This window comes from Elephantulus edwardii, unplaced genomic scaffold (assembly GCF_000299155.1).
Source record: "Elephantulus edwardii isolate Elephantulus edwardi_28Jun2011 unplaced genomic scaffold, EleEdw1.0 scaffold00058, whole genome shotgun sequence".
In the NCBI taxonomy this organism is placed as follows: domain Eukaryota; kingdom Metazoa; phylum Chordata; class Mammalia; order Macroscelidea; family Macroscelididae; genus Elephantulus; species Elephantulus edwardii.
Genome location: NW_006399808.1, coordinates 17,465,856 through 17,481,790, shown reverse-complemented (window position 1 = coordinate 17,481,790; position 15,935 = coordinate 17,465,856). Strand labels below are relative to the sequence as shown.

Sequence of the window (15,935 nt, the reverse complement as noted above, 5' to 3'; positions counted from 1 at the left end):
AGGCCAGAGGCAGACTGTGGATCATCAGATCATCAATTACTCATATGAAAGTTCAAATTGAAGCTCAAGAAAATAAGTTTGCAGGAACCAAGATATGATCTTGAATCAATGCCATCTGAATTTCATGATCATGTATTCTGCTTAGTTTTTAAAATTAGAAATGTCTGTTCTACTATTATTTTTTGTTATAGTAGCCAATTGCATTGTTAAGTTCTTCATGGTTAAAAGGTATAAGCTATTAAATACATATTTTTCTGATAAGAGTAGAAATATAATGTATTTACAAAGTAATTTTAAAAATTTACCTGCTCCTCTGATATACACAGGCAGTAAAAGACAAAAAAATAAGTTTATTAGTCACTTATTTTAAAAAGGAATTAAATAAATCAAAAGATGAAGTATCTTATGACTGCATTTATTTTTTATAAAATGTATTTGCAGAAATATTTCATTAGAAATGGATGCTACAAAAATAAATATAAAACATATATACATTTTTACATATGTTATTACTTATAACATAAATATACATTATTTACATGTTCTAAAACTCCAGCATGTTTTGTCCATGATCTTTAACATGTCTGACAAGCATAGAAAATAAAAACCACAAATATAGCACACACTATTATTTTTGCATTTAAAGATTGTCTAATACAAACATATGAACATAATAAGCTTAGGGGAATGTTTTAAGAAAAAAGTTAGGTTTCCAGTCTATTCTATTCTGTGACCACTACACATTTTTAAAGTGATTCAGGTTTCACTTCCTGTTTCAAATACATTTGTAGAGTACAGATAAAAATTCTCTTTAGTAGAAAGGCTTTCTGAAGAAGTTATTAAATAAAAAGTCACTTTACTTGAAAGCCAACAAAGTTATTTATTAAACTTATGTCTTATAGGAGTTTTAATCAACGAAAACTAGGAGTTGAATTAGAAAACATTAAAAGAATGGAAGACAAACACTGTAATTTCTGCTTGATGTATTCTGGCAATTTATCATTTTCTCCATACCTAAGTGAAACAAAAGAAAATTCATTTTTTCTCATGAGAGTAACAAATTATACATTATATATTTCAGTAATTTTTTAATGATAAGAAATTTCAGAAAAATGATACAATATTTTGATATTAGTTATCTCAATAAAATTAGCATTATTGGCATAACCTATTTGTTTCCTGTTAAAATGTACCAATTTCTAAATGCATTTAAATAATAAAAGTAAAATCATACCCAAAAACTGGAATAGCTTTATTACTTTTCTAGAAAGCTGAAAATATTAATTCTTCATTGAATAAAAGGTCTTAATTATTCCCTTCTCTTGTCTTATTGCTATTGCTAAGACTTCCAAAACAATATTGAATAAGAGAGGTGATAGTGGGCATCCTTGCCTTGTTCCTGTTCTTAAAGGGAATGCCTTTACCTCTCTCCATTAAGAACAATGTTGGCTCTTCGGTTTTCATAAATACTTTTTACTATGTTGAAGAAATTACCCTCTAATCCTATTTTGTTGAGTGCTTTAATCATGAAAGGGTGTTGGATTTTGTCAAAGGCTTTTTCTGCATCAATTGATAGGACCATATGGTTCTTGTTCTTTGCCTTGTTGATGTGATGAATTACATTAATTGTTTTCCTTATGTTGAACCAAACAGTGCAACAATGAATGAATGAAAACCCAAAATCTCTGTAAATGTTCATTAAAACTAATAAAATTTAATAAAAAAAAGGTCTTAATTAGAAAATAAATTCTAAGCTGTATAATTCTGGATCTATATTTATTAAAATGTTGACAATTTTTGAATGAGCAACCTAAATAAAATTTGAAGAGTTACCCCTGAAATACTAGCTCTAATCATTTAATATTTATATCTTTCCATTTTCTAGTCTTTAAAAATAATTTCTAAGAAAGCTTCTCATCAGAAGAATAGTTTTTCTTTGTTTTTTAGAGCACTGCATGTGTGTGTGTGTGTATATATATATTTAACAAAATCCAATTTCTAAATATTGGTAAATTGTGTTTGTCAAATATTTACTATATAAATACTTCTTATCAAGTAACATGTTGTATTATCAGTATTACATTTCTCTTAGAAAGCTATGTACTGCAATGTAGAAATCAAACTATACCTTATCCCCATTGACAGCATACTCACTTTTACCATCATGTTTGGCACACATTTTCATATAGAATGAACATATACATTCATCAAAGTCTTTTAAAACATTAATTGCTTTCTGGCAGAATAGTCTTTTTCTTCAAACAAAGATTCTTTATTTCTAAGTCCTTTTAAGTCAATCAACTTTTTAAAAAATTTTTTTATTATTTTTGTGTGAGTGTACCGTCAAATCAGATCTGACTGGTACAGAAGGAGATTGTCCCTCCTTCCCTGGCAGAGCATCTGGTGGATTTGAATCGTGTGCCTCTGGGATTGTAGTTGCAGCTCCTTACCACTAGGCCACCAGAGTTCCCCTGGCAATCAACTTTTTAAGTCAATATTACTTTGAATTCAGAAGTACATGACTTCTGAAAAGGAATCATATATCTAATCTAATTAGGCTCTGGAGTAATAAGGCCACAAAGAATCTTAACCACCTGGAGTGGATGAACTATCACACTTGCCCTGCATTAAAGTATGCGTCGCCCTCGCGCTGCGTCAAAAGCAAAATATAAATTTAAAAAGACTGTAAATGGATAAAAATAATGCTTTAAATACAGCATGAACATTATCAAAATAGTAACTTTATTAAATCATTGACTTCAACATACAGGGCAAGCAAATTATAGCAAAGGAATCTCACAATCATTTAAGAACTTACCTAGTTGTTTGACCAGCTGGTGAAGTATAACTGATAGAGGACACTCCTGCCTGTACAACCAATTGGGATCCGTCATTAAACTGAACCCACACAGCTCCACTAGTTAACTAGAAAAAGAACAAGCATAAAAAGTTGTTAGAGTGTCTCAGGTCCTTAAAAGTACTCATGCTTAACATCACTAAAACCAATAAACTACTTTCAGGTTTTTCTTTTATTATTGACTATATATTTGAGGCTATGATGATAGCATTGAGACTACTCATATTCTTTTTTTTCTGAATAATCCTTTAATAGCTAGGGCATTATATGAAAATAGAAAATCTTCTATATAAATTCTGTATCCTATCTATTAATTGGAGTCTTTTCCGTTTTTCACATACTAAGAAATTTAAGAAACAGCAGCAACATTTTCTTAAAACAGAAATTTACCCTGTTCTCTGTCCTTAGACCACTAAAGTTCTCTGTTCCTAAGAACTTTACCTTTCAGCTTTTCAAATTGATCCCCATGATACTGATATTTAGAAGGGAACAAAGGACAATGGAATCAACAGACCTGGATTTATTATCAAACTCTCCACTGCTAAGAAAAAGACTGTACCAACACTTGTCTGCCAGTTAGTTGTCATATATATTATGGTGGCTTATACATCGCTGGGATATTGGAAGTTATGTCCCTGGCATTTTAAGGTAGACAGGTTTCAGCTTAGCTTCCACACTTTGACAGCTTAGGAGGAACCTGGAGATAAGGTTTTTTAAAAAACTGACTTACAGAAATCTTAGTAATAGTTGCAGAGCTTTGTCTGACACAGTACCAGATGAACTCTTCAGGTTAGAAGAAACTCAAAATACAACTGGACAAGAGCTGCCTTTCAAAGAAAGAGTCAGCCTTAATTAGGTGGATGGAATACTGCCATTTATTGATTTGACAAGACTAGAAAAGAACCAGCTGCATTTAACTGATAATCCAAACAGAACATTAAAGTATGACTTGAAACATACGGCAAGCTGTCAAATATGAACAGAATGCTTAGAGAGTGATATTCTAGGCACCAGTGAGCTAAAATGGACTGGTATTTGACTCAATCAGATAGTTTACTATGCCAGAAATGGCAAATTGAACTGGAACTATATGAAATTTATTGTCATAAAGAACATCTCAAGATCTAGTTTGAACTACAACCTACTGTTGTCATGCACAAGGAGCTGGAACTGACTCTTGGCTGATCTTCCAGCAGAGGGAAAAAATGACATGACTGCCTATTTCTCTGTGGAGCAACTAATGCAGTGCAACTCCTTACCACCAGAGATTAAGCCACAAGAGATCCCCTGTTAGTAGAATGATATCCATACCCTTATAAGGAAAACCCGTTAAGAGAGCTATTATTCAATTATACACCAACCACTAATGCCATAGATGAAGAAATGGAAGATTCTCGCCAACTTCCTACAGTCTGAAATTGATCAAACATACAGTTAAAATGCATTGCTAAATTACTGGTGATTTAAAAGTGAAAGCTGAAACAGGAGGATGATGGGCATTTGGAAAATGAGTTTGGCAATAAAAATGACACCAGAGATCACGTCACAGAGTTTTGTGAGACCAGTGAATTATTAATTCAAAATGCCTTTTCACAATAAACTGTTGCAATACACATAGAGAGGGTCCCCAGCGACATAGTTAATGCTTTATGTGCCAGCCTGCTACATGAAAGGCTAGATGTTCGAATACAAAACTTGCTGCACAGGAGAAAGATTAGTCAGTCACTACCCATTAAGATTTACAGCTTTGGAAAACTGATGGATGGTAGCCATAGTGGAAACCAATTGGATGGCAGTAGGGTTTTTTGTTAGGTTCACACAGATGAAAGATTTCTATTGGATCAGAGAATGAAGCACTGGGCTAAATCAACTTGAAAGTTTTGGTGGTTTGAACCTACCTGATCTCCTGCCAGAGAAATCTCAAAGAGTCTGCTTTAGTAAAGATTATAATCTTAGAAACTCTATGGACATTTCTGTCTTAAAAGGTTGCTATGAATCAGAATTAGAATCAACCTGATGGCAGTGGGTTGGGATTCAAATAAACTTTACTTTGCTGGGTATAATACTCAGGACTCAAATGTGGAAAGAGACCACAGAGAAGCTTGCTGTCATCAATCAGAACAATGCCATGGGCTGATTGCAGAACAGATCATCAAATGCTCACATGCAAGTTCAAGTTGGAGCTTAAGAAAATTCAAATCCATGACAGTCAAAATACAACCTGACGCATATTGCACTTTAATTTAGACAGCAGTTCAAGAACAGATATGAAATACCGAACACAAATGACCAGAATTGTGGATGCCAACAAGGACATCACACACTAAGAAATAAAAAAGACAAGACAGAAAAAAGCTCAAAATTGATGTCAGAAGAGATTGCGACATTTGCTCTAAAACTTACACAAGCTAAAGCAGATGGAAGAAATAATAGAGTTGAACTGAAGATTTCAAAGGGTAGCTTCAGAATAAAACCATTCTCATGCAATGACCCAAGGAGAAGTAAAAGCTCAGCATCTCCCAAGTTGAAAGAACTGAAGAAAAAAAAAATTTAAGCCCAGAGTTGCAATACTGAACACCTATATAGAAAAAAAAATTTAAATGACAGATGAAAACATCAAAAAAAGATAGAGGAATACAGGTAGAAAGAATTCATTATGCCGTAAGGAACTGCCTTGCTACCATCTAAGAAGGAAGTTTATAATTAAGAATCAATGATACTAAAGGGGGGAAAAATCCATGCTGTACTGAAAGCATTACTGAAAAATAGATCTCCAAGAACAGATGAAATACCCAAAACAAATCCAACACTTGAATCACCCATGCACTTATGTCAACATATTTGGAAGATATGTAGCTGGCCAACTGATAGGAACAATTTCCAATTTGTGATCTTTTTCTTTTTTTGAGTGCAAGTTTACAAATCACATTGATTTTTAAATCACTCACGTTTTATAACATTAATTACAAATGAGTCACAATTGATCTAATGGCACCTAACAACAATGACGACGATGTAATTAATTATAAGGTCTGAGCTTAGTAGCATAGTCTTTAGGGAGCTGCGCTGCTAATCCAAAGGCCCAATTTCTCTGGTGGTTCAAATCATCAACTGCTTCGTGGGAGAAAGATGAACAATCTTCTCTGTGATTCACAGTCTCAAAAACATGCTAGAGGGTCAGTTCAGTCAGTTTCAACTTGATGGGAATGAACAGTAGATCAACTCCTTATTTTATACTGCCCTGATTTAACTTAACCTATTTATTAACTTTTATTCCCCCCTACTTCTTTCCATCCCTGGTAACCACCCAAGAATAATTATGTAAATTTTTCCTTAGCTTTTAAAACAGTGGCCATAAAAAACCTAATAGCTCTGTTGTTTTTGTGCTGTTGAGCTACCTGCAACTCACAGAGATCCTATGTACAATAGCCCTATACCCTGCTCTATCTTGTGCCAATTATGTCTCCGACACACCTACTCCCTTACCTCAGTGACTGAATCATTGGGGGTCTTCCTCTCTTGCACTATGACTGACTTATGTCACACTCAGCATAATTTCCTGTAGCTTTATCTGTTGTGCAGTTTGATGAAATACTTTATCATTCTTTAGTGTTTATGTGTCCTCCTTTTTTCCTTATTGTTTTGCTTACAAAGTTCGTATATATTGTTTCATACTATTCCTCATTCATATTGTGTTTTATACAATCATTCTCATCACTGAACCTTGCGCATCATTACCCTGTCTCTTCACCTGGATCCTTCTCAGTTCCTTCCCCTGCTCCCTCCATCCACCAAACTGTGCAACCCTGTGGTTTCGACCAAACTCATCTTCACCGCTCTACTTCCACCCATTCCCTCCTTGGGTTTCCATGTGTTTTACTAGTTAACCTTCTATTTTGACAATAATTGTCTTATGCAGTTTTTGTGTCCCTTTTTAAAGAAATGTGATCCAACAGAATAAGGAAATTACCAAACAGTATCATCATTATCACATACAAACAAGACTCTGCTGAAGAGAATTTTAAAATGCATGCAACAGTGTATTATCAAGAAATTGGCATAAATTCCAAAAGAGGATTCAAAAAGAGAATGTGAAATGATAGGTATTATTGTTGATGTTAGATGATCTTGAAAGCACTGAATATCAGAAAGAAGTGTATTAGGATTTTATGGACTATGAAAAGGCATTTGACTGTAATGGCCATAATGAATTATATGGATAAGATTGCTGTTAAATGTTTTCGAGTATTATTCTCAGCAACCTTATGAAAAGATCTGAATTCTATCCTACACTGTACCATCATCATCATCATCTCCAACATACTTGAGCCACTGAAATAGCCAACTATGTCAATCAATTTCTTTATCACCAACTCTTCAACTTTCTAAGCATGATGTCCCTCACCAAAGAATAGCCTCTCCCTAACAAGAGGCCCAAAGTATGTGAGATGAAGCGTTGTCATCTTTGCCTCCAAAGGGTACTCTGGCTATACTTTCTCCAAGACAAACTGATTTGTTCTTTTTGTCATCTAAGGGACATTCAGTACTATTCGCCAACACCACACTTAAAAAGTATCAGTTCTTCTTTTGTTATCCATATTCATGATCTAGCCCTCGGCAGCACAGCTAGTGATTGAAAAGACTGGCCTGAGTCGGGTGCATCTTAATCTTCAGACATCACCGCTCCTCAGATGTTTGGAGAAGTCCCTGATTGAAGACTTTACCAATGCAAGCATTGCTGTTGATCTCCTTGACTGATGGATCCAAGTAAGACAAATTCAATGGTTTCAATCCTTTTTCCCATCTATCATGATATTGCCTATTGGCTCATTCATGGGAATTTTTGTTTTCTTGATGTTGAGATGTAATTAATATTATGGCTATAGTCTTTCAAGTCCTCCTTTATTTCAGTAAGCAAGGTGTGTCATCTGCATAATGCAGGTTGCTGATGAGTCTTCCTCCAATCCTAATGCCACATACCTTTTCACATAGTCCAGTTTCTTGAATGATTTACTCAGCAAAGAGATTAAACTGGTATAGGGAGAGGCCATACAGCTTTCCTGATTTTAAACCATGCAGTGTTACCTTGCTCTGTTCACACAACAGCCTCTTGATCTAGATCTAAGTTTCACATGAGCATCATTAAGTGTTCTGAGATTCCCATTCTTCTCAATGTTACACAAATTTATTATGATTCACACAGCCAAAAACCACAAATATTCTTCCCCTATTTTCTACTTTTATCTACAATCTATCTGATATCAGCAATGATATCCCTGCTCTCACAGCCTCTTCTAAACCCAGACTGAACTTCTAGCAGTTCACTGTCAATTTATTGCTCTCGTAATTTTAGATAACATTGAGAAGGATGGAAATTCCAGAGGATTTAACTGCACTCATATTGAACCTGTACATAGACCAAGAAGCAGTATCTAGGACAGATTAAGGGGATATTGTATGGAAACAGAAAAGATCAAAGTAGAGGTCTTTCATCACTTTCCCAAATGTGAGCACAATAATCCCAGAAGCATTCTGGATGAGGATTAAAGGAATTATTAATAATGTGAGATATGCAGATGACACAACCTTGCTTGTATCATCAAGAATAGGTCTTGACACACCTGCTGATGAAGATTATAGATCAGAGCCTTCCATATTGCTTCTACTTCAACAAAAGAAAACAAAAGGCTTTAAACTAGACCAAGAAACATCAGTTAGACTGGGACACATATGAACAGAAGCAGTTACAGTAGAGAACAGAGACCAAAGATTGAAGGGCCTGTGCTTTACAAGCTGTCCTTGCTGAAGAGAGCCCTAGGATATATGGCTGGTGTACTGGCAGACGTTGACATGAAAGCAGGGATATGTCTAACCCCGTGGAAGTAAGTTATGTGCTGTGAATGTTGCTGATGGGGATTGTTTTCTCTTATGGAGTTGTAGAGGTCAGATGAGGCCTCCAGGACACCGTATTCTTTTTTTTTTTTGGAAAACATTTCCAATTTTTATTCTTAAAAATAGGAATCAAAATTGTAATTATAATCACTTCTGAATGAGAGGGTCATTTTGGAACATCACAAGAACGCATACTCAGATGGAAATCTAGTTAAACTGCGGTTGCTTCTCAGGTTGCATTCACTCCGGCATTTTCTCAATTAGTTCTTCCTTGTATTTGCCTTTCTCTTTTCCAACTTGCCGAGACTTAGCTTTACGTTCAAGAATTTTCTTCCAATCTTTATCCAATTTCAGCCTGGTAATAACCACCTTGCTTGGGTGAATGCCCACATGCACTGTGGTACCATTAGCCTTCTCACGCTGCACTCTTTCGATGTAGATGACATACTTCTTTCTGTACACCTGGACTACCTTGCCAATCTGCTGACCTTTGTGATGTCCTCGCACCACCTGCACCTCGTCATCCTTGCGGATGGGCATGGAGCGCACGTTGTACTTCTGCCGCAGCTTTTTGTACAGAGGGGAGGACATGATCTTCCTGCGCACATGCAAAGGGGCACTGAAGTGGCATTTTCGGTTCTTGCTGCGGTCCGAGGTAACGAAAGGGTTGAACTTCATGGTGGCAGCCGTCTGACAGCGTCAAGCTCTCCCCATATTCTTTTTAGAGGCCTAATTTAACACACTTCTGTTCAGCTCTTTTACTTCGGCATGTTTTCCTTTGTTTTGGCTTCTAAATGCTCCAGTGCAATTTTAGTCTCTTCTGACATCCATTTTAGTTTTTTGTTTCTCCTCTGTTTTTGTAATGATCTTTTGCTTTCTTCATGGATAATATCCTTGACTCATCCCACAACTTACCTGGTTTTTGATCATTGGTGTTCAGTGCCTCAAACCCATTCCTAAGGTGATCTTGAAATTCAGATGGAATTGAGTCAAGATTATTATCTTGGTTCCTGTGGACTTATTTTAATTTTTTCCAGCCTCAAATTGAACTTGCATATAAGTAATTAATGGTCTGTCCCATAGTCTACCCCTGAGCTTCTCCAATAATTTCTTCCATAGATGTAGTCAATCTGATTCCTATACGCCACCTATCAGGTGTAAAGTTGTTTGTCTTTTAAAAAAGGTATTTACAATGAATAAATCATTGAAAATACAAAATAAGATCATTCTATTTCCAAACTCATTTCCATCACCAGCTCGTATTTTCCAATTACTATAATGTCTATTTGTGCTTTATTGTTTCTACAAGGGCATTTAACTGTCTGGATCATAACAAGTTGTGGCTGACACTGAGAAGAATGGGAATCCCAGAGCACTTAATTGTGCTCATGTGGAACCTAAACCTGGACCAGGAGGCTGTTGTGTGAACAGAGCAGGGGAACACTGCATGGTTTAAAAATGAGATGGGAGTACACCAGGGTTGTATTCTCTTGCCATATCTATTCAACCTGTGCTGAGCAAATTATCTGAGAAGCTGGACTCTATGAAGGAGTGTGGTATAAGGATTGGAGGGAGATTTGTCAATAACCTGTGTTATGCAGATGACATAACCTTGCTCGCTCAAAGTGAGGACTAACCACATGTTGCAGAATATCAGGAATGCAGCATGGATTGCGTCTCAATGTCAAGAAAACAAAGATTCTTACCACTGGACCAATAGGCAGCATCATGATGGATGGAGAGGAGACTGAAACTGTCAACAGCTTCATCTTAACTTGGATCCACAATTAGCACCATAGGTACCAGCAGTCAGGAAATAAAGAGACGCACTGCACTCGGAAAATCTGCAGTTAGGGACCTCTCCAAATTACTGAGGAGTAATGATGTCAGTCTGAAGACTAAAGTATGTATGATTAAGGCCACTGTCTTTCAGATTATTTGCTATGCATCTGAGAGCTGGAAAATGAATAAAAATGATAAAAAAAGAATTGATGCCTTTGAGCTGTGGTGTTGGAGAAGAGCACTGAATATCCCATGGATGCCCAAGATAATGAATAGACATGTCTTGGAAAGGATTACAGCCAGAGTGCTCTCAGGAGGCAAGAATGATGAGGTTTCAAATCACATACTTTGGGTTTGTAGCTAGGAAGGGCTATTCCTTGGAGAGTGACATGATGCTTGGAAGGATGGAGGGTCCACAAGGAGAGGAAGACCTTCAACCAGGTGGACTGCCACAGTGACTGCCACAATGGGTTACAGTGTGTCAGAAAGTGTGAAGATGGCACAGGATAGGACAGGGTCACTATTAGTCATACTCGACTTGAATGGCACCTGACAACAACAACATCTAACAATCTGTTATCAACATGTAGAATTTTCTAAGTGTGTCCAAAAAAATAGATTAAAATGTTTATTTAAATTATATTAACAATGTTGAATAAGCATTTTCCTGTGGAAAAAAAATATTGGAAATAATTTCTATCTTGTGGTCATTATCTTGCTGTGGGGGGAAAAAAAGGAAATTCAGACTTGAGAAAATTCCTTTTTCTAGACACTTCTTACCTGTGTAGCCCAACCAACATTTTTCACAAATACAGATTTCAAAAGCTGTGCTGATTTAGGAAGACAATCTTTTATGCTACCAGAAGAGATATCGGTTCTAGAAGCGGCAAGGCCAAGTTCTTCATTTGTAACCATCTATAAATAGTAAAGGACAGGAAGACATTATTATTCAGCATTTTTAGAAGTCAATTTCACCAAAAGTGGAAAACAATTTTCATTAGCTTAAAGAGTCATTTGAAAATAAAAACTTTTAATGCGAGTTAAAATCACACTACCAAAACCGAGAAAAATATAGAGGTGAGAGAAGAATCAAAGCTTCCTTTCTGCTCCCTTCATCATCTTCCCTCGAGGTGTAATTGTTTCATATTGCTAATCACAGTATATGTGTGTGAATACACACGTTAAAGTTAAATTATTCCACACCGCTAGTTTACATTAGCCATTACTATCATGAGTTCACTGAGTAAAACAGAAATAAGTTTATTTAACCACGTATCTGCAAAGGATATTTAAAAGCACAGAATGTTTATTAGTGAAAATGAAACAACATATTACCCCAAAGGGGTAATATTTTAGATCTAAATAGCTAAAATAATTATTTTCTCATTAGGAGAAAAAAGAGAATCTCAGAGAAAAAAAATTAAGCCTACAGGGTAATATGAGCCACGGCCTCATCTACCCTGAGACCAAAAGCACTGGATAGTACCTGGATAGAACTTCTAACCAAAGCCACAATAGATGTATCCTGATAGAATGGGAGAAAAATGTGGAACAAAAATTTGTCCAGACTTACTGAACCAGTTGAGACTAAAGAACATCCTAAGACATTCAAGACATTCTTTAGTCCTTGAAACAAAACTATCTCAAAGTCACCTTTTAGTAAAATAATAGACTGGTACATAAAATAAAGGATCTTACCCAAACTATGGGTGCTTCATTTAAAAACATTTATATGACATCAAAAGATTAACAGTCTTGGGGAGCTCTGGTGGCCTAGTGGCAAGAAGCTGCACTGCAATCCCAGAGGAACACGGTTCGAATCCACCAGATGCTCTGCCGGAGAAGGAGGCGCAATATCCTCCTGTACCAGTCAGATCTGATCTGACGGTACACGCACACAAAATAATAATAATAAAAAAATAAAATAAAAAAAAAAAAGATTAACAGTCTAAGATGAAAAGATGAAAAGATAGGGTACAGAGGAACTATGTAGCACTGGATACAGAACAATCAGAATGCAATTAAACAGCATGTTGACACACTGGAAAAATATGCTACCAATTGTGTTGCAGTTTTAATTTTCACCATAAGCACAATAAAACATCATTTAAAAGCAAAATAAACAAAAAACAGCCCAAGACCTGAAAGATTATATAAAGAATTAACCATAAGAACTAGGACAAACTATGTAGCAAACCTGTTCAAAGAACTTATATAAGCAAAGAAAGCGTAAGGTAAAGTGGATTAGGATAAAACAGGAAAAATAAATACATAAAAGTTAAGGCCTTTTCAAGTTAAGGCATTTTCACGTAAAACCAAGAGCAATCACTGAGGGTTTAAAAATACAAAAAGTTTCACATCTTACTTCGGAAGGATTAAGTATTGGTCCTTGTTTTAAAGAAGTAGCACTATTCATGATAACTGCATTTGAAGATGGTATATCTCTCACTGGGTAATTTGGATCCACAGGAGGAGGTGTTAAGGACGTAGATGAACAAGTATTGCCAGGTTTTCTGAAGAAAAAGAAAAGTTCAATTAAAGTTTTCAATTCACAGAAAACTGGAAGATGTTCACAATAAAAATACTGAATTTTTTTAAACAAATTCTATAAAACTTAGCCATATTGCTAACATTTCCAAACATTTACCTTCCTATAATTATTGGGAAAAAGGGAGAACTTCCGCTTCGTTTTTCCTCTTCTGAAATTACAGATTCCAGGGTTAAGCAAATACGATGACCCTATTTCAGAAAAGTGATTACCATTATTATTTCACCTATACTTTATAATCATTACTTGTATAAAAGCTATATATAAGTTAGCCTACCTCATTAGCATGGTCCAGATACACTTTCATTTGCTCTTTTAAGCTAGTGATTTCACTTTTACCTTTCAAGGTATAAGATTTCCCAGTCTTTTCAATCACCTGAATTACATCTTCTGTTTTGTGTATTTTTGCTCCTAAATCATAAGCATAAAATGATTCTTTTGTCATTTCTTTAAATCTTCTTATATCTAGATTTATTTTCATACCATTACATTATGGTTCCTAAATGAATGTACCATTTATATTCACTTACTGACCATTAATCAGATTCTCAAACTGTTCCATAAATAGAGGGCATATATATACCTTCTTTTCAACATCTCTCTGGCTTAAGTCCAATACTTTTTCTTTTTTTTTAAAGTTACTGCTCTCATACAAAAATATAATTGATACACGTACAATATGTTCCCTAAAACAGGGAGTTTTACAGATTAATCAACTTTCTAGAATATCTTTGGAAAATAAGATGCTTTTGTTCAATTTTTTTTTTTAACCAGGGGAAGCACAAACATAGTCCTCATTACTTCAAATCATGAAGACCAGTTTCCCATATTTGGAGAAACTGCAAGGGTCAGCACATCTGGAGCGTAACAAATAAACCTCACCTTGGGAAAACCACCTTTGTGATCGTGGTATTTTCCCTGACAGGTAAGTATCAATCTATTCTTCTGCCATAGTTATGATTCTCATAATTTGGCACATGTCCATTTGAGTTTCAAGTAAGATGTTATCTATTTAATGTGCTTTTTTGGACCATTAATGTAGTTGCTGTTAAACTTCAGCCAAATGTGGAATGAAAACTAACATACATACTATAGGATAAACTATTTTCAGGAAAGTATTATAAAACAAAATGGTAGTTAATATGATTTGATAAATAGTATACTATATAGATAATATGTATATATATTATATTATATATTATATAGTTGCTGTATTAAACACAAACAAACAATTATTAAACTAAATAGGGGTGAAAATAATTACCATTCTTAGATAGTACTTACCATCATAAAACCAAACCTCAAAATCAGCACCAGGAGAATTTTCCATCAAAATACATTTAGCATATTTTGTAAAGTAAGTGATTTTGGGAGATTTGGATCTTACAAGCTGAACAAATCTGGAAGCATATTGGTATTTTTTCCAGTACTTTTCTAGAGTGACAAATGTGGGGGGAGAAAAAAGCATATTATTACCTAAAATAAGGAAGAAATTGTTGATGTGCACATTCCATAAAAGCTTAATATTTCTACTTGTTCTTAAACATTTCAGGGGATGAGTTCATAAAAATCAACAAAATAAAAAATATAAGTTTATTAATAACAATGGAAACTAAAGACAGCATAATAAAATTATTAAGAAATATGTTATTAAAAACATCCGCTAACTTGTACCATGATATTTTGAAAGTCTTTTCCTTTAATTACTGACTCTGGAATGCAGGAAAATTTTAATAGATTTCTACCTTTCCAGAATCAAATGACTTTCAGAAAAAGAAAAGCAGCTCTTTTTATGATAGTAAAGTATAAAGTTTTGTACTCCTAATTTGCAGGAAAAAAGAATTTTGTTTTTCTCTGTAATTGTTATAATTTATGGTATTTAATACTACAATAGATTTGATTTCTAATAGTGTTAGATATGTTTTTGTTGTCTATTTCTAGTGTATCTTATTTTTTGGTACTAATTTCCTTAATCTGTAAAACTTAATTAGGAGTCAAATTTGTTAGCAACATTTTAAATGATTATTTAGGTAGCACAGCAATGATTCAAAGAGTCAAAACATGGATATTTCATGTTACATTTTAACATTGTAACAAATGAATAAATAGCTAAGTACATAAATTTTATCTGTGATATTTTAGCTTTTACTTAAATTAATGGGATAAAATACCATTACAACACAATATGAATAATAAACACTGGATTCATAAAGTATATCACATCTGCTCAGATACCTGCATATAATCTATAGCCTGAAGGAAGCCAACATGTTTACAACTTATCATATTAAGTATACAGTTTATATAAATACCCATTGTCCTTATTAATTTTCTAAAACATAATACATGGGAATGATTGTATGAAACACAATATAAAAGAAAAATAGTATGAAACAATGTATATGAACTTTGTGAACAAACCAATATAAAATTAATTAAAAAAAGAAAAAAAACCCCAAACCAAACGAATCCATTATCTAAATTTATTCCTTGGCAAATGCATACCTGGCAAATTGTCAAAGCTGTACCTACAAATGTTGTCAGTAGGTAAGGGTGGTCTATCGGCAAGAGGAAAACCTCTCTCATCATGTGGATAATATATTGTGACCTGCCAAAAACACAACATTAAGTTAGAATACTATTTTATTACTAAAAATTGTGAAGCTTAAATTTAAAATTGAATAACATTTTATTGAAAGAGGCTAAACAGTCTTAAAAAGTAAACTTTTTAGTGATTATAACAAGCCAAAAGTTTAGGTTGCTAACGCTTATTCTTCGCAAAGCAGTACAAATTTAAAAATCTATTTTAAATATATTTTTAAAGGATACTATTGGGAGGGAGGGAAGGGAAAAAAG

The 15,935-nt window shown here is 34.4% G+C and overlaps 1 protein-coding gene across 1 annotated transcript in view; it reads right to left on the bottom strand.

Annotated features, from left to right (window-relative positions):
* Positions 1 to 911: 911 nt before the first annotated feature.
* Positions 912 to 15,935, bottom strand: part of PLK4 (polo-like kinase 4) — a 41,926-nt gene continuing 26,902 nt past the window's right edge. Inside the window, 8 exon segments of the mRNA XM_006903632.1 lie at positions 912 to 1,014; positions 2,819 to 2,925; positions 11,312 to 11,446; positions 12,897 to 13,044; positions 13,179 to 13,270; positions 13,357 to 13,490; positions 14,364 to 14,513; positions 15,585 to 15,687. Coding sequence (XP_006903694.1) covers positions 912 to 1,014; positions 2,819 to 2,925; positions 11,312 to 11,446; positions 12,897 to 13,044; positions 13,179 to 13,270; positions 13,357 to 13,490; positions 14,364 to 14,513; positions 15,585 to 15,687 — 972 coding nt within the window.